This window comes from Amblyraja radiata, chromosome 13 (assembly GCF_010909765.2).
Source record: "Amblyraja radiata isolate CabotCenter1 chromosome 13, sAmbRad1.1.pri, whole genome shotgun sequence".
Lineage (NCBI taxonomy): Eukaryota > Metazoa > Chordata > Chondrichthyes > Rajiformes > Rajidae > Amblyraja > Amblyraja radiata.
The window spans coordinates 30,069,293-30,092,663 of record NC_045968.1 but is presented as its reverse complement, the minus strand read 5'-3'; the positions used below and the strand labels follow the sequence as shown (position 1 = coordinate 30,092,663).

General features: G+C 48.3%; 1 protein-coding gene across 1 annotated transcript; it reads left to right on the top strand.

The window, feature by feature from the left end:
* Positions 1 to 6,284: 6,284 nt before the first annotated feature.
* On the top strand, positions 6,285 to 19,654 carry henmt1 (HEN methyltransferase 1). Its single transcript, XM_033031585.1, has 7 exons — positions 6,285 to 6,550; positions 7,983 to 8,095; positions 10,800 to 10,912; positions 13,212 to 13,346; positions 16,805 to 16,987; positions 18,183 to 18,351; positions 18,772 to 19,654. The coding sequence occupies exons 1-7, from the start codon at positions 6,502 to 6,504 to the stop codon at positions 19,204 to 19,206; spliced, it is 1,197 nt and encodes a 398-aa protein (XP_032887476.1). The 5' UTR covers positions 6,285 to 6,501; the 3' UTR covers positions 19,207 to 19,654.
* The last annotated feature ends 3,717 nt before the right edge of the window (positions 19,655 to 23,371 follow it).

Sequence of the window (23,371 nt, the reverse complement as noted above, 5' to 3'; positions counted from 1 at the left end):
ACTCTAACACAATAGTCGTAGTTGTTGAGCTCGGTTTAGCTCCTGCCGAGGTGGCAGGACATTCTCATGAAGTGCGAGGAAGCGGAAGAGCAAGAGAGCGAGAGAGGGAAGGTCAGGACTTGTATACTAGGGCACACCCCGATATATCTCGTGACTTTCCAATGGTTGCCGAGGATTCGCATAGATAGAGTGGCTGAACCACTAGGTGCCGCTACATACTGAATATTATTGAATTTAATCCGAATTCAAAATTTGCACGGAACGTCTCTGGGAACATGAAATTTTCACATTGGTTAAAGTATTTCTGACCAATTTACTTTAACCACTGAATTCCTGATACCTTTCAAGATTCCTTCCTCCGTTTTACAGGGATCCAGAGATCTCACGCAGGCGGGGATTTTAACCCACCTAGGTACACCTGAGCAAAGGGTTTCCCTTTTTACCTACTAAGTACCGGGCGTCAGTGCATAGCCTCTTCACACTGACAATCGATGCCGATTTTCGGAGCCGCGCCTTTCCAATCTGCTCCCCCAGCAACGACGCAGTACTTTGCCGCTTAGTACCACTTAAACCCAGTTTGTCTTTAAATATCCCGCCAATCGGATATCCACTCTGGGCTGGGCCTGTGGCCCAAGTTTTGCAGGCCTCTAACCCAACCTTACTTTTATGGGCCTCTAACCCAATGGAGGGGGGTTTTAATCCAACCCCAAATTGGCTACCAGCTTCGACCAATAGTTTCGGGCCTCTAACTCAGGAAAGGGCCACCCCCCCCCCCCCGTGCTTGCTAGACTCTGTTCTACGATCTGGTTGGACCCTTTCCCAAGCCCGCGAATGATCGATTTAATCCGACTAGCGAAGTGCCGAAAATCAATGCGAAAATTGCACTCGCGATCGAGACAGCAAAACACCCTTAATCGCAAACTTGTGTTTGTGGGTCTGTTGAGATCCCGGACGAGCCCCCAATGTAACTAGCTCGTTCTAAGCTCCCCCCAGTCTAGCTTCACTCAATAAAATACTGAATCAAGCACTTGCACAACTAAACTTTATTTTGAATAACACAATAACAATTCCCCTCTACTATACCTAACCACCGCGGGTTCGATCCTTGTATCTGCTTGGCCAAGCCCTTCTAACCTCGTGCAAGCAGAGACACTACAAAAGGTCATGCAATCCCAAGCGTTCTAACAGAAGATCGACATCGGACCTCGTGGGAGCTACCTTTTATAGGTCTCCGAACCATGAGGGGCCGACCCACACGGGGGTTGTCACTTTATAAACCAATTAAACATATTAATAATAACAATACATGATTGACAATTCCTTAACCTAATAATACAATCTTGAATACATTGTATTTGAAGGAAGCAAACAAGAATGATCACTGAAACATGTGCTCTGGGATTCAAACGGTCTAAAATTCGACCAATCATCAATTAACAGAATAACCATCTTGCAACATTATTTATACTATTTACAATGCCCTTGCAGCGATCCAATCGAAATGATGCATTTAAAGTTTGTTTGCAAAACTGCTATACATTTTATCAATTTAGGAGAAACAAAGAGAACATCTGGATCCCTCACCATCCTGCATACCAGTCTGAGCCTAGACTGGCTGGCACCATCCAAAGCCTGTAAATTTCAGCTGACAAGGCTTAAGCAATTCTGACAAGTGCAGGGATCCTCCAATTTATGGTGTTTCATTAATTTGGCCAGTATTAACATCTGAACCTAAAATGTCAACAACCCATATTTTCCAGGGATACTGCATGACTTGCTGAGTTACTCCAGCACTTTGTGTCCCTTTTATGTATTTACTAGCATGTGTAGTTCTTTGTTTTTAATATTTATACAATGATAATCCCTTTGTGAGAGAGGACAATCAGATTATTGATCCCCCCCCCCCCCCCATGGTCAGTTTTAACAAGAGTTTACTGTACTGATAAAGCACCTGCCTCAACCATTTCCCCTGGTATCTCGTCCCATGCACCCAGCACCATCTCTCCACTGATGCTGATGACGTGATGCTGATGACTGATGACTGATGCTGATGACGTGCTGAATGTTTATAGTTTTTACTGTTTTTCTATTTCTCACAGCATTGTAAATCAGGATGTCATGTGAATCCCTACCACCACTCAACTACATCTCCCCTGTTTGAACTACAGGGTGCTATTTGAAGGAATGATTGAGTGAGTGCATTTAATTCTGACTGACGAAAGCAAGATTAACCAGTTCCCAGTCCAAGGGAGAGGCAGGCTTGGGGAGAAGGAGAGGGGAAGGGGTGACTCTGCCCTGTGCTCATTGGCTCTGCAATCTCTTAATTAAAACCAGCTGTGAGATGTTGCTGTTGTGAAACCCAACCCTGCTTAACCAGCGGTTTACAAAGAAGAGGGATAATAGAATAATAATTTTATTTGCATAGCACTTTTCATACAATTGAATGCAACCCAAAAGTAAGGAGGGGAATAACCTCGGGCTCTGTGTACAGAATCAGGCAGCAATAGGGACTGAGGTATTTTGACTCAACTCAGCGCTAGCTCAATGTAAAATCAATCCAGCTCCTCGGTTCCAAGGAGAACAGCCCAACTTCTTCAGTCTGGCAACAGAATTCAAGTCCCAGGTAGACAAAAATGCTGGAGAAACTCAGTGGGTGAGGCAGCATCTATGGAGAGAAGGAATAGGCGACCTTTCGGGTCGAGGCCGTTCTACAGACTGACCCCCTTATTCAGAAGTCCCACATCCTTGGAATCAGCCAGTAAATCTCTGGATATTCCTTAAGATTTCACCTTTCCTAAAGTGGTGCCCAGAAATGGGCTCTGCATCCCTCTTGAAATGGGACCATTGCTTTATAAAGGTTCATCATGACCTCCTCACTCTTGTATTCTCTGCCTGAAGTCCAGTGTTGTGGGTGTCTTTGGTAACATTTTACCAACTGCCCTGCCACTTCCATTGAACACAAATACTTCAATGTCTCTGGTCCTGTTCCCATTTAGAACTGTCCCGCGCAATGCTCTCTCATCCTTTCCCTAGTGAAGTGTGGCACTCATCAGTTTCTGCATTAAACTTCATCTATCATGTGTTCAATCATGCCCCAAACTACTTGAGTCCTCACCATCCACTCAAGGTCCCCTACATTTGTATGCTGTCACCGCCTCCCTCTCCTGGTTCCATCAACACATTGTACCCACCAGATCCTCACCTGCCTCGTTTCATTTCTCCCTTAAAGGTTCCCATAATCACTTTCCTTTTATCAGATTCCAGCACAGGCTGCCTTTGTTTCCTCCTATGGCCATCTTTACCCTCCTGTCCTTCTACTGGCTCCATCTGCCCTTTTTTCTATCTGCCTCTGTCTCCCCACCCCTTTTCTCCCACCTAGCTCCAGGTCCTCTGTTCTACATATCTACTGACCTGTTTCCCCACCTCCCACTTCCAAACACTGTTCGAGGCAAGTAAATGGATACCTCGGGAGTACAGAAGTACAAGACACAACACGTGTCAGGGAATTTACTGAAAGAAACACTGCCGGCACCGGACTTCGAGGTTGTGAGATTTTATTAACGTGATATCACTGTTTGCTGGAGCCAGACTCTGCTACAAGTAATTCAACAATATCTTAAACGAGTCTGCGTGACTAAAGTCATGCTTTAATTTACAATAGAATATAAAAGTACAAAAACAACCAAGGGCAACGTGATAACCTTTACCATGCTACTTTCTTCCGACGGGCCGTTTTTAATAAATTTGCAGGGGACGGTTATCTGCAGCTGCTGATAAGTACATTCATAGGCAGTGAGGAAACATACAGGCAAGCACAATGGAGACATTATAAGCGAGTACCAAGTTTTAACTCTTGATTTGTCAAACAGACAAACATTCTTCCACAACACGTCATAGTGTGGCTTGCAAACGGGACGAGAGTTTACAGTACAGAATTGTTCTCCATCTGGGGATTCAGCAATGTTGGCAAACATCCTCAGAAGTGACACCAGAAACTGGCGGTCACGGTGGCGCAGCGGTAAATTTGCTGCCTTACAGCGAATGCAGCGCCGGAGACCTGGGTTCGATCCTGACTACAGGTGCTGTTCTGTACGGAGTTTGTACGTTCTCCCCGTGACCTGGGTGGGTTTTCTCCGAGATCTTCGATTTCCTCCCACACTCCAAAGCTTGGTAAATGTAAAAATTGTCCCTAGTGTGCGGGGATCGCTGGTCGGCGCGGACCCGGTGGACCGAAGGGCCTGTTTCCGCGCTGTATCACTAAACTCATCACCATTTGAGTCCATATGCTGGTTTCCAGCAGAACAATCCCAACCTCTCCCATCTATCCATGCAATTATCCAGTCTCACACTCTTATCACCAGCTTTTGATTGTTTTTTGCTAACGAACACCCAGAATGAGGTATTCCTGACCAATGCATCAGAGATGTTCTCATTGTTTAGGGAACGAGGTTCCCCTCTTCTATTATAGATGAGGCTCTCACCAGGGTCTCTTCTATATTCTGCAGCTCCGCTCTTACTCCCCATCCCCCTACTCGTAACAAGGACAGTCCCCCTTGTCCTCAACTTCCACCCTACCAGCCGTTGAGTACAACATATAATCCTCCGACATTTTTACCACCTCCAACGGGATCCCACCACTGGCCACATCTTCCAATCTCCTCCTCTTTCTGCTTTCTGCAGAGACCGTTCCCTCCGTAACTCACTGGTCAATTTGTCCCTTCCCACCCTGTAAAGGAGTGGAGTCTGACACACTGTAACCTTTACTGAGTCTTTAATCAAGGCACATGTTACACACGTCCCAGTACTGACTGCATCTAGTCTTCAGGCGTACTGGAACCAAAGGGAGGAACAAGGGGAGGATATCACAGTTATACTGATATGGCTGGGCGTGGTTAGTGGTGTTGAGGTAGCTACGTTATAGGTTGCATGCATAAACCATCTACACACCCAAACCACCCCCTTCCCTGGTACTTTCCCTTGCAGGAAATGCTACACGTCGTTTTACCTCCCCCCTCGACTCCATCCAAGGACACGAGCAGTCTTTCCAGGTGAGGCAGGGTTTCACCTGCACCTCCTCCAACCTCATCTACTGCATCTGCTGTTCCAGGTGCCAACTTCTCTAAATTGGTGAGACCAAGCGCAGGCTTGGCGATCGCTTCGCCCAACACCTCCGCTCAGTTCGCAATAACCAACCTGATCTCCCGGTGGCTCAGCACTTCAACTCGCCCTCCCATTCCAAATCCGACCTTTCTGTCCTGGGTCTCCTCCATGGCCAGAGTGAGGCCCAATGCAACTTGGAGGAAAAGCACCTCATATTTCGCTTGGGTAGTTTACACCCCAGCGGTATGAACATTGACCTCTAATTTCAGGTAGTCCTTGCTTTCTCCCTCCTTCCCCACCCCTTCCCAAGCCTACTGTCTCCGCCTCTTCCTTTGTTTTTCCCGCCCCCCCCGACATCAGTCTGAAGAAGGATCTCGACCCAAAACGAAGCCTATTCCTTCTCACATCATTGTTCTTTATCTCTCCACATCACCGTCTATATCTCTCGTTTCCCTTATCTCTAACCAGTCTGAAGAAGGGTTTCGACCCAAAACGTTACCCATTCCTTCTCTCCAGAGATGCTGCCCGTCTCGCTGAGTTATTCCGGCTTTTTGTGTCTATGCTGTCGGTAATACTGACACATTCTCATGGTTTCCCCTGTAAATAGTGACACACTCCAATTACTCTCCTCATTCCCCATTTACTAGTGCATCCCACAGGACCCCTGTGCATACTGATACGACCCTGGAGACCACCTGCACATACTGACACACTCCTGGGGACCCTGTCAAGCAGCTGAACCATGCTATCAACAACGGGAGAGCAGCCCTGAGCGCCTATCTACATAATTGGAGACCCTCAGACTATCTTTACCAGATTTTATCCTGCACTGAACATTATTACCGTTATCATGTATCTGTACACTGTGGACGGCTTGATTGTAATCATATGGTCTTTTCGCTGACATATTAGCAGGCAACAAAAAACTTTCACTGTACCTTGGTACATGTGACACTAAACTAGACCTGTAATGCTTACATACTCCCTGGGATCCTCTGTAAAAAAACATGACACATTCCTAGGAACCCCCTGTAAATACCAACGCATTCCTGAGGTCCCCCTGTACCCCCACAATGGGAGCAAGGTGCAGAATTAAAGTAATACACAAAATGCTGGAGTAACCCAGCGGGACAGGCAGCATCTCTGGAGCGAAGGATTGGGTGACGTTTCGGGTCGAGACCCTTCTTCATTTGCAGAATTAAAGGTATAGGGACAAAGTAGGGGCGGGGCTGACGCCGGCTGTGATTGGATGGTACGTGTGCGTCATGGAATGACGTCGCAGATCTAGCGCAGAGCTCATATTCCCGATGACCTTTCATTCGTTGGATGTGATGTCACTTCCATGGTCACTGGACAGGAAACACGTCATCGCCCGGAGCTAAGCCTGATGTCAATCCTCGGATGAGTTTGCGGCGCATTTTACACGGAATTATTCTTCAACTTCGTCATTGTACGGAAATCGCCCCATTCATTACCCCACGGCCCTTCTTGCAGTGCAGCCTCATCCTCCGCTGACGCAGCTTCACCCGCCTGCTCTCCCGTAGCCGCGACCCTGTCTCTGTAGTCCTACCCCCCTCACCCTGAACCCCCCCTCACCCTGATACCCTGAACCCCCCCTCACCCGGAACCCCCTCACGCTGAACCCCCCTCACCCTGAACCCTCACCCTGATACCCTGAACCCCCCCTCACACTGAACCCCCCCTCACCCTGAACCCCCCCTCACCCTGAACCCCCCTTACACTGAACCCCCCCTCATCGTGAACCTCCTGATGCCCTGAACCCCCCTCACCCTGAACCTCACCCTGAACCCCCCCTCATCCTGAACCCCCTGATGCCCTGAACCCCACTCACCTTGAACTCACCCTGAATATATATATTTATATAAGATTGAGGACAATCTGTAAAACAGACTGAACCCCCCCTCATCCTGAACCCCCTGATGCCCTGAACCCCACTCACCTTGAACCCCCCTCACCCTGAACCTTTCTCACCCTGAACCTCCTGATGCCCTGAACCCCACTCACCCTGAACCCCCTCACCTTGAACCCCCCTCACCCTGAACCCCCTGATGCCTTGAACCCCCCTCACCCTGAACCCCCCCTCACACTGACCCCCCCTCGCCCTGAACCCCCTGATGCCTTGAACCCCCTCATCCTGATCCCCCCTCACCTTGACCCCCCCTCACACTGAACCCCCCTCACACTGAACCCCCCTCACACTGAACCCCCCTCACACTGAACCCCCCTCACCCTGTACCCCCCCTCACACTGAACCCACCTCACCCTGACCCCCCTCACCCTGAACCCCCCTCACCCTGACCCCCTCATCCTGTACCCACTCATCCTGAACCCATCACACTGACCCCCCTCAAGCTGTACCCCCTCACACTGTCCCCCCCTCACTCTGAACCCCTGACCCCCCTCGCCCTGTACCCCCTCACCAAGTTCCCACTCAATCACATCTGCACCCCATCACATCTCTTCACCCTATACTCCCTCACCTTGTACCCCCTTCCCCTCACCCAGACTCTATCACTCCCTCTCATCCTGTATCCCAACACACCTCCTCCAGATGGTCCCCTTCACCCTCTTGCCCTGAACCCCCTCATCCTGAACCCCATTACATCGCCTCCCAGCGTCTCCTCATCATGTACCTCGCCCTGTACCCCCTCACCCTGAACCCATCACACAACCTCCCAGCGGATCCTCACCCTGTATCCCCTCACCTTGTCCATCTTTCCATGAACCCTGCCTCACACCCTCACTCCTTACCCCCTTCTACCCCTCACACCCTGTACCACCTTACCCTGACTAAATCACACTCCTTCCGACTGTAACCCTCACAATTTACAGAGACACATGTGGCTCTTGTGTTTGATCAGGTTGCTGGTGTCGCCAAGCGGAAGCGATGGAGACCATAACCTTTTCTCCACCGCTGTACAAACAGCGATACCAGTTGGTTGTAGAATTGGTGGAGAAATTGCAGGCACGTAAGGTGAGGAGAAAATGGGATCTAATTATCTGTTAAAGGTTAAATTTTAAGTTAAAGGTGTAATCAAGGGCCTATGCCTGCCTTTTTGTTGGTTACATCTAAACAGTCCTTGTTCCGGGTATACACTTCATTAACTTCACCACTAACTTCTACAATGAATGCCCTCAATATCTGGACTATCTCTGACACCTCTTTCCCCTTTCTTGGTCTCCATCGCAGGGGACAGACTATCGACTGATGTCTACTATAAATCTACTGACTCCCACAGTTATCTTGATGACACTTCCTCCCACTCTGCCGCTTGCAAAGATGTTATCCCCTACTTTCAATTCTTCCGTCTCCGCTGCATCTGCTCCTAAGATGAGGTGTTCCATACGAGGACATCTGAGATGTCCTCAATCCTCAGTGGTTTCCCCCCGTCTGTTGTAGATGGATCTCTCAACCGTGTCTCTTCTGTGTCCTGGAGTTCTGCTCTTGCTTCCTCGTCTCCCCCAGACACACAAAGAGTTCCCCTGGTCCTCGCCTTTCACCCACCAGCCTCTGCATTCAACATATCATCCTCTGACATTTCCGTCACCTCCAACGTGATCCCACCACTAATCGTTCTGCCATCCGCAGAGACCGCTCCCTCTGCAACTCCTCGGTTTACTCATCCCTTCCCACCAAAACTACCCCCTCCCCAGGTAATTTCCCTGCAGGAGTTGTAACTCCAGTCCTTATACCTCCTCTCTCGACTACATTCAGGGATCCCAACAGTCCTTCACAGATTCACATGCACCTCTAACCTCATAGAAACATAGAAATTAGGTGCAGGAGTAGGCCATTCGGCCCTTCGAGCCTGCACCGCCATTCAATATGATCATGGCTGATCATCCAACTCAGTATCCCGTACCTGCCTTCTCTCCATACCCTCTGATCCCCTTAGCCACAAGGGCCACATCTAACTCCCTCTTAAATATAGCCAATGAACTGGACTCGACTACCCTCTGTGGCAGAGAGTTCCAGAGATTCACCACTCTCTGTGTGAAAAAAGTTCTTCTCATCTCGGTTTTAAAGGATTTCCCCCTTATCCTTAAGCTGTGACCCCTTGTCCTGGACTTCACCAACATCGGGAGCAATCTTCCTGCATCTAGCCTGTCCAACCCCTTAAGAATTTTGTAAGTTTCTATAAGATCCCCTCTCAATCTCCTAAATTCTAGAGAGTATAAACCAAGTCTATCCAGTCTTTCTTCATAAGACAGTCCTGACATCCCAGGAATCAGTCTGGTGAACCTTCTCTGCACTCCCTCTATGGCAATAATGTCCTTCCTCATCTACTGCATCCTGTGTTCCCGCTGTGGGCTCCTGGACATCGTGGCGACCAAACATTGATTCAGCAATCGTTTTGCTGAACACCTAGCTAGGTCTGCCAAGGTCTACTGGATCTCCTGAATGCTATCTACATTATCTCCCCTTCCCATTCCCATACTGACCTTTCAGTCCTGGGCCTCCTCCATTGTCGAGTGAGGTCACATGCAAACTGGAGGAACAGCACCTCATATTTCATTTGGCGAGCTTACTACAGTATGAACATTGAATTCTTCAATTTTAAGTAACTTCTACAAACACATCCCTCCATTTCCCCCCCCCATTTCCCCTTTCTCCCCAATCCTCTCTTACCCCCCCCCCCCCAAAAAAAAAAACAAGAGTTGCCAAGAAGTTGCTACCAATGGAAGTATTGTGAAAGCAGATATGATAGCAACATTTAAGAAGCATTTAGACAGGTACACAAACAGCCAGGTAATGGAGGTTTATTGTCTCTATATAGGCAGGTCTGCAGTTTAAATGTTCAGCCAATGTACCTGTCCTGTGTTGTGCTGTTCTGTAACGCCTTTCCTCCAAACTCATTTCCTCCTTGCTGAGTTTCCATTTTGAGATATATTTTGGTTCGTTCTTCAATCTGAATGTCAGATTGGTTGCTTGTCACCTGGTTAATCCATTGGTGGCAGTTTGACTGGTGAACAGCATCACCTCAAGACGAAGAATGAAGGGACATTGAGTAAAAAACAAACTGCTGGAGGACCTGAACAAGTCCGACTGGAGAAGGGCCCCGACCTGTAACATCATCTATCCATTTCCCTTCACAGATGCTGCCTGGCCCACTGAGTTTCTCCATATATATGCTCTCTCAGCACTAATCCCAACCTCGGCATCTTGAGCTCTTCTTCCATTGCCTAAATGCCCATTTTATTCTGACATGGAATTCTCTCCTCCCACCTACTGTTGACTCTTTCTCCTGTCTCCTATATTCTTGTTCCTCTTGGACACTTCCCTCTGGCTTTTAATCCCTCGTGACCTTTTCATTTCTAACTGCCGACATGACATCAACTACCCACCTCCTCTCACTCCCCTTACCCACTGCAACCTCACCCCCATTGACCCCCTTTGCTCTCTGTGCCCATCCCAACCTCGCCGTCCAGTCCAAGTGAATGATCTCAACCCAAAACAAAATCTGTCCATTTCCCTCCACAGATGCCGCCTGACCCACTGAGTTCATCTAGTTGCTCTCCTTTTTTTTTGCATCATACATTTGTACAGTATCATTAATGTGATGAACAGAATATAAAAGGATTACTTTCATCCTCTGGCATTTGCAGGTGAAGTAACATGAAGGTGTAACGGTTTGTAAAATATTATTTGGTGATTCTCTGCCCTCTCCTGTGTCCAGGTGGCAGATTTGGGATGTGCACGATGCACTCTACTGTCTCGGTTAAAGTTCTGCAGTTGTATTGAGGTTCTTATCGGAGTGGACACAGACTTGGAACTTCTGAAGGAAAACATGTAATTTAATTTTGATAAATGCTTTTCTTAGATTTTCCAATGGACTTTGATCGGTCCATTCCCTTTCTGCTTTGTAAGAAGATGTCTTCTTCACTTGTTATCACGTCAAGTTTACTGTCACATGCACAAGTATGGTGAGGGACAGGTGCATTGAAAATCTTGCTTGCAGCAGCATCACAGTAACATACGCACAAAAACATAACATACATAAGTTACACAAATTGTACAAAGTGTGCAAAAAACAAGACACAATTAGAAAATGAGTCCATGGTGGTGCAAGAATTCCATTGCTCTATTCTGCTGATAGTTGTAGGAAAGTAGCTATTCCTGAACCTGGTGGTGAGGGACCAGGCTTCTGTATCTTCTGCCCATAGCAGTGAGCAGAGGGCATGGTGAGACTCCTTGATGCCTAAGTTCTTAAGGCAACACCTCTTGTAGATGCTTTTGTTGGTTGGGAGGGTTTGTGCCCATGAAGGGCCAGGCTGAGTTCATCACTCGGAAGTCTCGTACATTACATTGCATTCCAGTGCATTGGAACTGCCACACCAGACCATGATACAACCAAACATTTATTTAGCTGGGACCCAAGTTTTCACTGCAAAGGCTTTTACTGCCCATTCCTAGGTGCTTAAGAGACTGTTTCAAAAGGGCATTGTTACTGCTGTGTGGTTGTATACAAGCCAACTTGAGTACAGGTTTCTTCTCGAAAGCCCAATAGTTCAGTTTAGATACACAGCCCGGAAACACAAGTCCACCGAGTCCGCGCTAAACATGGATCCCGTACACTAGCATTATCGTACAGACTAGGGACAGTTTACAAATGTTATCGAAGCCAAATTAACCTACAAACCTGTACAGTTCAAGTTCAAGTTCAAGTGAGTTTATTGTCATGTGTCCCTGTATAGGACAATGGAGGGAAGGAATGGGTGAAGTTTCGAGTCGAGACCCTTCTTCACATTGAAAGTCATGGGAAAGGGAAACGAGAGATGTAGGCGATGATGTAGAGAGATATAGGCAAATGAATGAAAGATATTCGAAAATTATAAAGGAAACAAGGCATTGTTAGCTGTTTACCAGGTGAAGACGTAAAACTGGTGTGACTTGGTGGGAGCGGGATGGAGAGAGGGAATGCTGTGGTTAATTGAAGTTAGAAAAATCAAAACTCATACTCCTGGGTTGTAAGCTGACCAAGTGAAATATGAAATGCTGCTCCTCAAATTTATGTTTAGCCTCACTCTGACAATAGAGCAGGCGTCAGACATATGGGGAGAATAGGGTTACAGAGTATGGATGATGGGATGAATGGCCTCTTCCTGTGTTGTAATGGAGTACGGAAATGAAAATGTGACTCATAGGATAGATGAATCTGAAAGTGGCCAGAGATGGGATTGGGTGTGAGTGTGCGTGTGCGTGAGTGACTGATGCGGTCATTGTGCGTGGTTAGGAGGGGGGGGGTTCAACTTTGGGTGAGGTTGCTGTGAATTATGAGCTTGAGGCTCCAGTGTTATTCAGATTAGTTGGGTGAGTGGGGAATTTCACCACAGGTACAGTGTGACAGGAATATAGAAGAGGTGATCTATTGTAAATGTAAAACCAGACCAGAGAATTCATGGTTTGATTTTACAGCCACAGATTATCTGAATGGTGAAGACTGGGAAATTGGATGGTGTGGACATCTGGGAGATGGATACACCTGTCAGTAAAAACAAGGGCAGCAGTTGGAAAGGCAGATGATATGGTGGTCTTCACTGGAAGGAAACAAGGAGCCTTGCTGCAGCTGGACAGAATTGTGATGGGATCCCACCCAGAGTTGTGACTCTCCTTCTCTGAGGAACGGTGTTCTTGTTTTGGGGAAGTGTAACAGAGGTTTACTGGATCGAATCCTGGGTTGGTGGGACTTGTCTGGATGTTCTCTGGAGTGAAGCAGAATGAAATGGCATCTCATTAAAAGCTATACAATTCTAACAACTGGACACGTCCTATGCAGGAAGGTTTCAGATGATGGGAGGGTCAAGAACAGCTTTAAGAAGGAGGGTTTGCTGTCTAGATCGCAAGCGGGAGAAGTGTCTGTGAATTCTCTGCCATAGTCAGATGTTGAGCACCTTCGGAACCGGTACTGATGGAATATTGGGCCCAGAGGGTATGCCAGTTAGACGGGAGCGTGCATGAGGTATAGGATTCTCCTGCAAAGAATTTAAAAAAATACCTGAAACTTCCCACACATATTCTTCATTGTGCGATTGTCCCATTGAACTTTACACTTTTGGCGATGATGAACTGGGGTTCTTGCTCCCACCAGGTACCGTGTCTCCCCCTTGCCCGGTGACTACCTGCAGCCCCGGCCCAGCCCATTGTCAGTGAGACTGTACCAGGGATCTGTCGCTGTGAAAGACCCGCGCATGCTGGATTGTGATTTTGTTTCGTGCATTGAATTGTAAGTATTTGCATTGGCTTACTATTATTGTCGCATGAGATACAGTAAAAAACATTGTGTGGCAAATCATTTCGATGATGATTCAATGGTACTTGATTGTCACATGTACCAAGATAAAGTAATATAATTTGTTTTGCATACAATTCAGTAAAATCATACTATACATAAGCACAATCATAAATAAGTATAAAAGTACAATGATTGTAGTGTAAGAATAGTAGACTTCACCAAGGTAGTACACAAAGAGGTGCCACTTTTCTGACGCCACCTTGTGCCCTTCAGCTTTCACGTTCTTGGACTCCTATCTTGGCCGTAAAGGCCCGTTGTCCTGCTGGCAGCACTGGGTTGGTGTTGCAGGGATCAGCCTGGCCTGGTAATGCTGTGGATCTCCTCCACTGCTGATCCACCGCTGTGTACAATCTGCACGCTTGGCCTCTGTGGGACCTCCAGCAGTAGCTCTGTCCCTCTGGGTAGAGGTACAGTAAATAAGACACTACCCGAACTTATGGACTTGATTCACTGGAGAGGATGCAGAGGAGGGTTCACCTCAATTGGAATGTTTCAGTTATGAGGGAAGCCTAGAGAGGCTTGGCTTGTTTTCTATGGAGTAGAAGAGGCTGAGGAATGTTTGAAAGAGATACACATTAAGAGGACATGGATGGGGAAACTTGACCATAGCAGGTGTTTATGACGAGAAGGTATAGGTAGATGAGAAAGTGGGATAACTTAACTAGTGTGAAGGGTGATCGATGGTTGGCATTGACCCGTTGGGCTGAAGTGCCTGTTTCCATGCTATGTCTTTCAATCAACTCAATTAGTCACCCTCTAGTTACCCGGCACTTCACTCGCCAAATGATGATCTTACTGAGACTAGAGCCCTTGGATGCAACCGAACTGGAATGATAAAATGCTGGTCTGAAGAAGGGTCTCAACCCAAAACAACACCCATTCCTTCTCTCCAGAGATGCTGCCTGTTTCACTGAGTTACTCCAGCATTTTTGTTTATCTTCTATCTTCGGTTTAAACCAGCATCTGCAGTTCCTTCCTACACAAATTATAGGCTGGTTAGTCTGACTTCCGTGGTTGGTAAGATTTTAGAGTCCATTTGAGGAAGAAACCAGCAGGATCAACAAAGGAGAAAAAATGGAGGTTTTTACTTGGATTTTCGGAAGGCCTTTAATAAGGTACTGCACGTGAGGCTGCTAAACAAGAAAGGGGTCCATGGTATTGGAGGCAAGGTAACTAGCATGACTGGCAGAAGACAAAGACTGGGAATAAAGGTGACCTTTTCTGGTTGGTTACCAGTGGTGTTCTGCGTGGGTCAGTGTTGGGTCCGTTACTTCTCACGTTTTATGTTAATAATCTGGATGATGGAATTAGTGTCCAAGTTTGTGGATGATCAGTAGATAGGTGGAGGGACAGATTGTGTTGAGGAAGCGGAGATTCTGCTGAAGGTCTTGGACACGATGGGAGAGTGCGTAAAGAAGTGGCAGGTGGAATACAGTGTAGCAAAGTGTACAGTCATGCACTTTGGTAGAAGGATTAAAGGCATAGACTATTTTCTAAAGGATTCACAAATCAGAGGTACAAATGGATTGGGAGTGCTGGTGCAGGTCAAGTCCGCAGTGAAGAAGACCAATGCAGTGTTAGCATTCATTTCGAGAGGACTAGAATATAAAATCAAGTATGTAACGCTGAGGCTTTATAAGATGCCGAGCAGGTCACATTTGGAAAATTGTGAGCAGTTTTGAGGCCCATATAATAATAATAATAATAATAATAACTTTATTTATAGAGCACTTTAAAAACAACCACTGTTGCCACAAAGTGCTGTACATGACTAGTCATGAACAAGAAATTATTACACGACAATAAAAATATTAAAAGAAAGAATAAAAACAATAAAATTAAAAACATTAAAAGCACTAAAACAGGAGCAAAGTCTCAAGCAGGGTCAAAAGCCAAGGAATATAAATGTGTTTTAATACTGGTTTTGAAGATGGACAGTGAGGGGGCCTGTCTGATGTGCAACGGCAGAGTGTTCCAGAGTGCCGGAGCAGCAACAGAGAAGGCTCTATCCCCTCTGAGCTTCCGCTTAGACCTCGGTACCTCCAGAAGCAGCTGATCAGCTGACCTGAGGCACCAGGCAGGAGCGTATGGATGAAGCAGCTCAGAGAGGTAAGGCGGGGCGAGCCCATTTAAGGATTTAAAAACAAATAAAAGAATTTTAAAATGAACTCGAAAGTACACCGGGAGCCAGTGGAGGGAGGCCAGAATTGGCACTATGTGCTCCCTCTTTCGAGGAAGGATGTGCTAGTGTTGGAGAGGGTCGAGAGGAAGTGGACTAGAATGATTCCAGGGATGAATGGGTTAACATATGAGGAGCATTTGTTGGCTCTGGGCCTGTACTCACTGGCGTTTATATAAATGAGGGGGGAACCCATTGTGTCCGACCGAATAATGAAAGGCCGAGATAGAGTCAATGTGGAGAGGATGTTTCCAGTAGTGGGAGAGTCTAGGACCAGAGGGTACAAACTCTGAATAAAAGGATGTATCTTTAGACTAGAGATGCAAAGGAATTTATTTAGCCATAGTTTAGTGAATCTGTGGAATTCTCTGCCACAGATATCTGTGAAGGCCAAATCATTGGGTATTAAAAGCAGAGATTGATAGGCTCTTAATTAGTAAGGGCATCAAAGGTTACAGGAGAAGGCAGAGAATGTGGTTGAGGGGGAAAAAATAGATCAGCCTTGATTGAATGGCAGAGCAGACTCGATGGGCCGAATGATTTAATTCTACTCCTGTGTCTTATGTTGTTATGGTCTTACTGTAATATAGACTATCCTCAAGACATCTCAATTAACTATCCCAAGTTCCCTCACCATCATGTATTTCTCCACAACAGAGGAGAAATCCTCATCCATCTCCTGTGACTCCACACTTAGATGACCGCTTTGGGTTCTGTGGGCCCTATTCTCTCTCTCATTGCCCTCTTTTAATGTACAGGCACTCCCCGACTTAACTAACAGGGTTGAGTAAAATCTGACTTGCATAAGGCTTTACGGAATGCTTCCCTTGCATAAGTCGAGGAGTGTCAATACGATAAAATCCCTTTGGATTCTCTTAAGTCTTATCTGCCAGAGGGTAATTTGATCCAAGTTTTCAAGCAATTTAACATTTCAAGTTTGAGACCCTTTGCCAGAGTTTGCCAGGGAAAGAATTCCAAAAAAATTCCTCGCTGACCAGAAATTCTGTTCCCAGACTTTTCTGTTTTTATTTCCCTATGAACTTCCACTTCCTCTCACATTTAATCATTGCTTTGTAGGGACCCTTCCTTTTGGAGCATCAGAAAATACATTGGGTGCATACAATGTATTCCTTGAGGATTTCCCTGTAACGATAATGCACAATGTAATTTATTGTTGTCTTATTTGATCCATTTCTTATTCCTTATTCAGAATAGAGCACTTGGATGCTGCCGAACTGGCAAGATTTTCAGAAGTGTTGTTTGGTTATATGAACCCAGCTGTAGTTGTAATAACTACTCCCAATGCTGACTTCAACATCTTGTTCCCAGGGGTAACCCAATTCAGACATTGTGACCACAGATTTGAATGGAGCAGATCTGAATTTCAAGCTTGGTAAGTGGACTTCTCGGGACTTCTCTTCCTTTAATCCGGGACATTGCGTGCAAACGTTGCTTGTCCAAGGCCAACAGCATTATAAAAGACCCCACACATCTCCATCATGGACTATTCACTCTGCTGCCCTCGGGCAAAAGGTATCGCAGTATAAGGAGCAGAACGGCCAGGTTTTGCAACAGCTTCTTCCCCCGAGCCATCAGACTCTTGAATTCCATATAATTTGCTGCCACTATTATCTATTTTATCTGTTTTATCTTTTTATCTATTTTATCTTTTTATCCATTTTATCCTTTTGTTGTTTTATGTTGCACGGCGAGCCAGATGCAACGAAATTTCATTCAGACTTTGTGGTGTATTTTTGAATGACAATAAAAGTATTTGTTTGATTGATTGATTGATTGATTGATTGATTGATTGATTGATTGATTGATTGGGCAGGACCATCCTGCTCAGAAACACTGGAGACTAGAACCTTACAGTCATTCAGAAGAAAATAGATGCAGGAGTAGGTCATTCAGCCCTCAACCTTGCCCCACCAATTGATATGATCAAGGCTGCTCTACACTGGCTGCAGCTCCTCGGTGCTAGTTCCCCACTGCCCTCAATTTGATTAATCTTTCAGTAATGTATCTACTTCCTCTTTAAACACCCTCAAAGATCCGGCTTCCACAAACCCCAGGGATAGAGAATTCCTGACATTCACCACCCTCTGTGAGAAGCAGCTCCATTTTAAATGCCTGTCCCAAATATTGTAACTACAACCTCTCGTTCAAATTCCCCACTCATGGAAATAATTCTATATCTTCTTCATGTCCCTTAAGGATCTAGCAAGTCTCAATAATATAATCCTTCAAACTCTAGAGATCTAGATACAGCACAGAATCAGGCCCTTCATCCCACCATGTCCATGGTGATCATTGACATCCCATCTGCACTAATCTCATTTACCAGCATTTGGTCCACAGACTTCTGCTCCAGATTTCCACCACGTGCTGGGTAAATAATCTCTTCCTGAAATTCCCTCTGAATCAAACACCCCTTAACCCTAAACTCTCATTTGTAGTTTTAGATATCTCTGCCACGGGGAAAGATTTCCTAATATCTAGCCTCTCACTGCCCTTCATAATTCTGTGTAGTCGGTGAAAGTTAAAAGGCTGTGAATTACTAATAGCCCTCTGCTCTGCTCCCGCAGGTGTCTGGACATTGGACGTACAAATGCCTACTCCATGGAGTTCACTGGTGTAGGCGTAGGGCCCGCAGGTACAGAAACACTGGGCTTCTGTACTCAAGTAGCGATCTTCCGCAGAGATCCTTCAAGGGCCAAAATCAAGATGAAGAACTCTGAGTTACCGTACAAGTTGGTGAGTGTTGTAAGTCAGAAGGGAGTGAAGATTATAGAGGAAGCACCTGTAGTCACAGTGACCACTCCTCTTCCTCCCCCCTCCTTTTGCTTCGCCTTTCTCCTTTCGCTTCTCCCTGTTGTTTTCTCCCGTCCCACTTTCACTCTCCATCCCCACCTCCCCCCCCCCCCCCCCCGCTCTCGTCTCCCTCCCTGCTCCTGTCTCTCGCTCCACTCTTCCCACTCAGTCAGTCAGTGAGCTGAATCTCCGTCCCCACATCCTGTGAGTGTTCTTCCTAAATCATCAAACCTCCGTAATCCGAATCCATTAACTAAACAAGCCACCTTTTTCATGGATTCCTGTATGTCCAGGGATTGCCTCTGTAAACGTGCTGTGAAGAACACTGTGGCTCTTTGTTAGTTCTTCCCTCTTGTGTCACAGGTTTATGAAGCTGTTTACCCAAGTCTGCAAAATCGGAAAATCTTGCACGATGCCATCCTGAATGAGGTGATCTTCGCTGCGGAATGTGTGAGACGGAGTTTCATTGACATTGACACTGGTGGGCAGAGTGAATGGAGGACGTGCAGAGCTGACGGCGAGGAGTGTGCACGGGCCGCTTTTAGCCCGGAGGTCAGCGGCCCATCATTTGGGGGGAGCCCAGAGGTCGCGGGGTGCCCCGAGCTCAGCTGGAGCCCCGAGGTCACCAAAATCGGTGCTCAGCTTCACATTCCCGTGTCCACCTTCTTCAACAACCCCAGAATCCGGCAGCTCAGTGACTCCCTCCAGCAGCTGCAGGAGGTGCTGCAGGCGTCTAACAGAGTGAAGCTCAGTCACTGCGGTTCCTCAGTCCTGTATCCAGCCGGGGATGAGAACTGATCAGTGGCAGGAACTGAAAATAAACAATTCCTCAGATCAGTGTGCAGGAGCTTTTGCTCATTCTAACAGTTCACTGGGGCAAGGGGGATGAATAGAGGCTCTGGGAAAGCTTCACCTTCTCTCACGACTGTTTGCTATCCTGGTATCTGTGGGGATAGGAGAGGCGCCACAGTCTTGCTGTTCATTCCCTGGGCTGTTTTACCTGAGTTGTGATGGATTGTTTAATGTATATGAACCGATACCGGGTTGTTAATGGAGAAAGATGATAATACAAGAGGCCATTGAGGATACTTTGATTCATTGAAATCAATTATCCACCTGCCCAGTATCCCACAGAGGATCACACAGAAATGGGCCTGTGCTGACTATCAAGTATGTATTGATACAAATAAGCAATGTAACCTTATACACCTCAGCAATTAAAATGCTTATGCAGGTGCTTCTTAAATGTACTTGCTTCCACTACCTTCCTTGCCAGAATTTAACCTAGCTCCAGGTGAAAATGTTCCTTCTCAATTCCTCTCTAAATCTCTTATACATACCAAGAACATATTTCCTCCTTTGACCTCTCTGTCACGGGGAGAGATTTTTATCAAGTGTCCTAAACATACCCCTCATCATTTTATACACCTCATGTATAGCTGTGCAAAAATGCAGTCATTTTTGGTCCCAGTACCCAGTGCTTGAGGGTGACCTGTTTCCAGTTCTGTGGGCTCTGAGAGGCCAGTGTAGGACCATCAGAGTCTGCTGCAGGAGGTGGCAGGAGATGGAATACTTTATTGTCACATGTGACAAGGCCCAGTGAAATTCTTTGCTTGCATACACAAGGTATACAAAGAGCGGCCACCCACGGCTCTGACAAAGTTCGCCGGCTCCCCCTTGATGTTCTCCCTCCCCCCTCCACCACAGCGGGTTCCCTCATGCCGGGTCCCCATTGTCCATTAGTCTCACCCCCTCCCTCCCTATTTGTCCTTCCCCTCCCTCTCTCACAGTGGTTCGCCCATCTCTTATCGACTGCTGACCGCGGGTCGACCCGCGACGCTTCGCCGCGGCCGCCGCTGCGAGCTTCACCACTACCAAGGCCTCATCACCGTGAGGCTCCACCGCCGAGGCCTCACCGCCGAATAGGCTTCAACGCTGCCGAGGCCCCACTGCCACCGAGGCTCACCACTGCCATCGAGGCTCCATTCGGCCCAGGCAGGCTTCGCCCGCCCGTCTTTTCCACAGGCACCTGGGAGGCCTGTGGGGGCGAGTCGGGCCTATCGGGCAGCTTCTGGTCTGCGGAGCAGTTGTTCAGCGGGTGAGGGGGGAAGGGGGAGGAGAGGTTGTAGGGTGCATTTTCTGCCTGGCTTCCTTGTGCTTCTGTTGAAGATACTCAAGATGTTTGGGGTCTCCTTGACAATTTGCCATTGCAAGGTCATGGATCAGGGAATCCCAGGGGGCAAAGGGGCGAAGGTCGCCTACCGGCCTCTCCTGGGTACAGCACCGGTCCCTGACAGGACTATCAGAAAGAACCTGGAAAGGATGGAAGGCGGACTTCAGAAATGAAATTCAGTCCCCAGTTCTGGTGTGCTCAGCTGTCCCGTGTTGTCTGAAGAAAAGGGCAATTAAGGATGGAGAAGTACCAAACAGGCAAGAAGATATGTAGATCGGGGACAGACGGGGAGACGTGTACAGACATGTAGATTGTGTACAGGCGTGTGTATCAGGTGCAGACAGGGAGACGTGTGAACTGCCCATCAATACTCATCCCAGTTACCAGCACTTGGTCCATAGCTCAGGTTGACCCGTTGAGAATCGAAGTATTAGAAACTACTGATATGTTGTTAGGGCCTTGACATACCTGCAAAATGTGGAAAAACATCTTCCTCTGACTCCTTTGTAGGTCGGGTGGGACTGGATTAGAGGGCACAAGATGGAATCAAGGTATTTGGAGATGGGTTCTATGGGGCAGGAACAGGCAGAAACATTGGATCTCCCAGGGCAGCTTGTGGATTTTCACAAGGAGATAGAGTGGCGGCACGGCTCTGGCTGCAGCGGCTCTCCGGCAGTCCTGTTTGTTTTGTGTTTTTTGGGTTGTTTATTTTCGTTTTGGTTAGTCTAGTTTTGGTTTTTAGTTTGTGTTTTTTGGGGGGGGGGGTTGAAACGGGGGCTTGCTGTCTCTCCCTGCGGGGGAATGCGACTTTTTTGTCGTATTCCCCTTCTCTGCCTCCGTCTGCGCTGAGGCCTAATGGCGGAGCTGGCGACCTCGAGGCTCAGGAGGCAGAGCCCGCCAGGACTCGCACTGAGCTCGCTCCCGTGAGGACGGCCCGGCTCGGGGCTGGAACAGGGCTTCCGTGAGGGACTGTGACGGCCGGCCCGAGGAAGGAACGGTGCTCCCGTCGGAGTGGCCGAGCACGGGGAGGTACGGCGTTCCCAGCCCGAGGGAGGAGCGGTGCCCGGTCGGGGCGGCCCAGCCCGAGGGAGAAGCGGCGCCCGGTCGGGGCGGCCCAGCCCGAGGGAGAAGCCGGACGCAGGTCCGGAGGCGGCCACAGCCCGAGGGAGGAGCGGTGCCCGGTCAGTGCGGCCCAGCCAGAGGGAGGAGACAGGGCCCAGTCGGGGCGGACAGAACGAGGGAGGGAGCGGTGCCCGGTCGGGGCGGCCCAGCCGAGGGAGAGAGGTGCCCCGGTCGGGGCGGCCCAGCCCGAGGGAGGAGCGGCGCCCAGTCGGGGCGGCCCAGCCGAGGGAGAAAGGATCGGGTTGCCGTCGGGGCGCCAGCCCGAGGGAGGAGCGGCGCCAGTCGGGGCGGCCCAGCCGAGGGAGGGCGTTGCCCGGTCGGGGCGGCCTGGCGCGAGGGAGGAGCGGTGCCCGGTCGGGGCGGCCCAGCCCGAGGGAGGAGCGGTGCCCGGTCGGGGCGGCCCAGCCCGAGGGAGGAGCGGCGCCCAGTCGGGGCGGCCTGGCGCGAGGGAGGAGCGGCGGCCTGGCGCGTGGCTGAGACGGTGGCAGTACTCACGTGAGGGCGATCCGGCCCGGGGCTGGAACGATGCTCCGGGGGCTGGGACGGCAGTTCTGGTGGCGGTGACCTGGGACCGGGGTTCGGCCGCGGGCCAGCGGCTGCGTCAGCAGGTCTGGTGAGCGGCAGCTTCGACCACCCCGGGCCGCGGTGTTTGAGCCGTGGGACAGGTTTTAACATCGCCCGGGGGGTATCGCCTCAGCGCAGAAGGAGAAGAGGAGGGAAGAGACTGCAGCCCTAAGACTTTTGCCTCCATCACAGTGAGGAGATGTTGGGTGGACTCACTGTGGTGGATGTTAATATGTGTTTATTGTTGTTTTTTATTGTATTGTATTGTATGTATGACTGCTTCAATTTCGTTCAGACTTCGGTCTGGATGACAATAAAAGGCTATCTCATCTCAAATGGCCAATATGGGGCCGGGGAATGATAAGGATGGAGGCTGTGGAGGGGAGATGGCCAGAGCTGATGAGATCGATGATGGTCTGGGAGATGGTGGCTTGTTGTTCATCTGTCTGGTTGAGGTCAAGGGTCAGGTTTGAGGAGGTGTCTGAGGACACCCAGTCCTTTCACGCCTGCATTCACCACCAGGAAGGCCTCAGGCCCTGTGAATAGAGAAACCAGCGGAATGAGAATGAGAACCCGACAGAGTGATTATTTTGTGGAAGGGCTCGAGCTTGAGCTCAAACAGAAGCTGAACTTGGGACCAAGGCCGTTGGAACCCAATTCTCCAGTCCCGGCGTGGTGGGAGCGCCCTGATGTGCAGCAAAGGTACATGTGACATTTAATGCCTCTCTTAACTCCTTGGAGTGTTTATTTACTGCACTGCTAATTTATTGCTTGAGGTTAAGTATTGTTTTGACTGTACCATTGTCATTATTTGAGTAAATACCGTTATTCCTCCATGTACTTTCTCCAGGCATTGACCCGAATCCTCGGTACACGCTGTCATCTTGTTTCAGTAACTCCAGTCAGTTACAGTATAATATGCTGTCAGTACTATCCCAGCAATTTACATTGGTGCCTCAACTCTACAACTCTGCCGGCTTAGTGGCAGCAGAATAGGCTGGTGTTCCTACCCAAATCTGCAGAGCAGGAGTGCTTGTAGCCTGCAGTCTCAGCCCAGGCTTCTATCCTAAGAATGGTGCTGTTATGTAGCGATCTGGGCAGCAG

Bases quoted from the DNA above. Each gene is read 5' to 3' on its own strand.
- henmt1 (XM_033031585.1), top strand. From the start codon at position 6,502: ATGAGTTTGCGGCGCATTTTACACGGAATTATTCTTCAACTTCGTCAT. The intron at 16,988-18,182 runs GTAAGTGGACTT...CTGCTCCCGCAG, and splicing joins AGATCTGAATTTCAAGCTTG to GTGTCTGGACATTGGACGTA. The intron at 18,352-18,771 runs GTGAGTGTTGTA...CTTGTGTCACAG, and splicing joins CTGAGTTACCGTACAAGTTG to GTTTATGAAGCTGTTTACCC.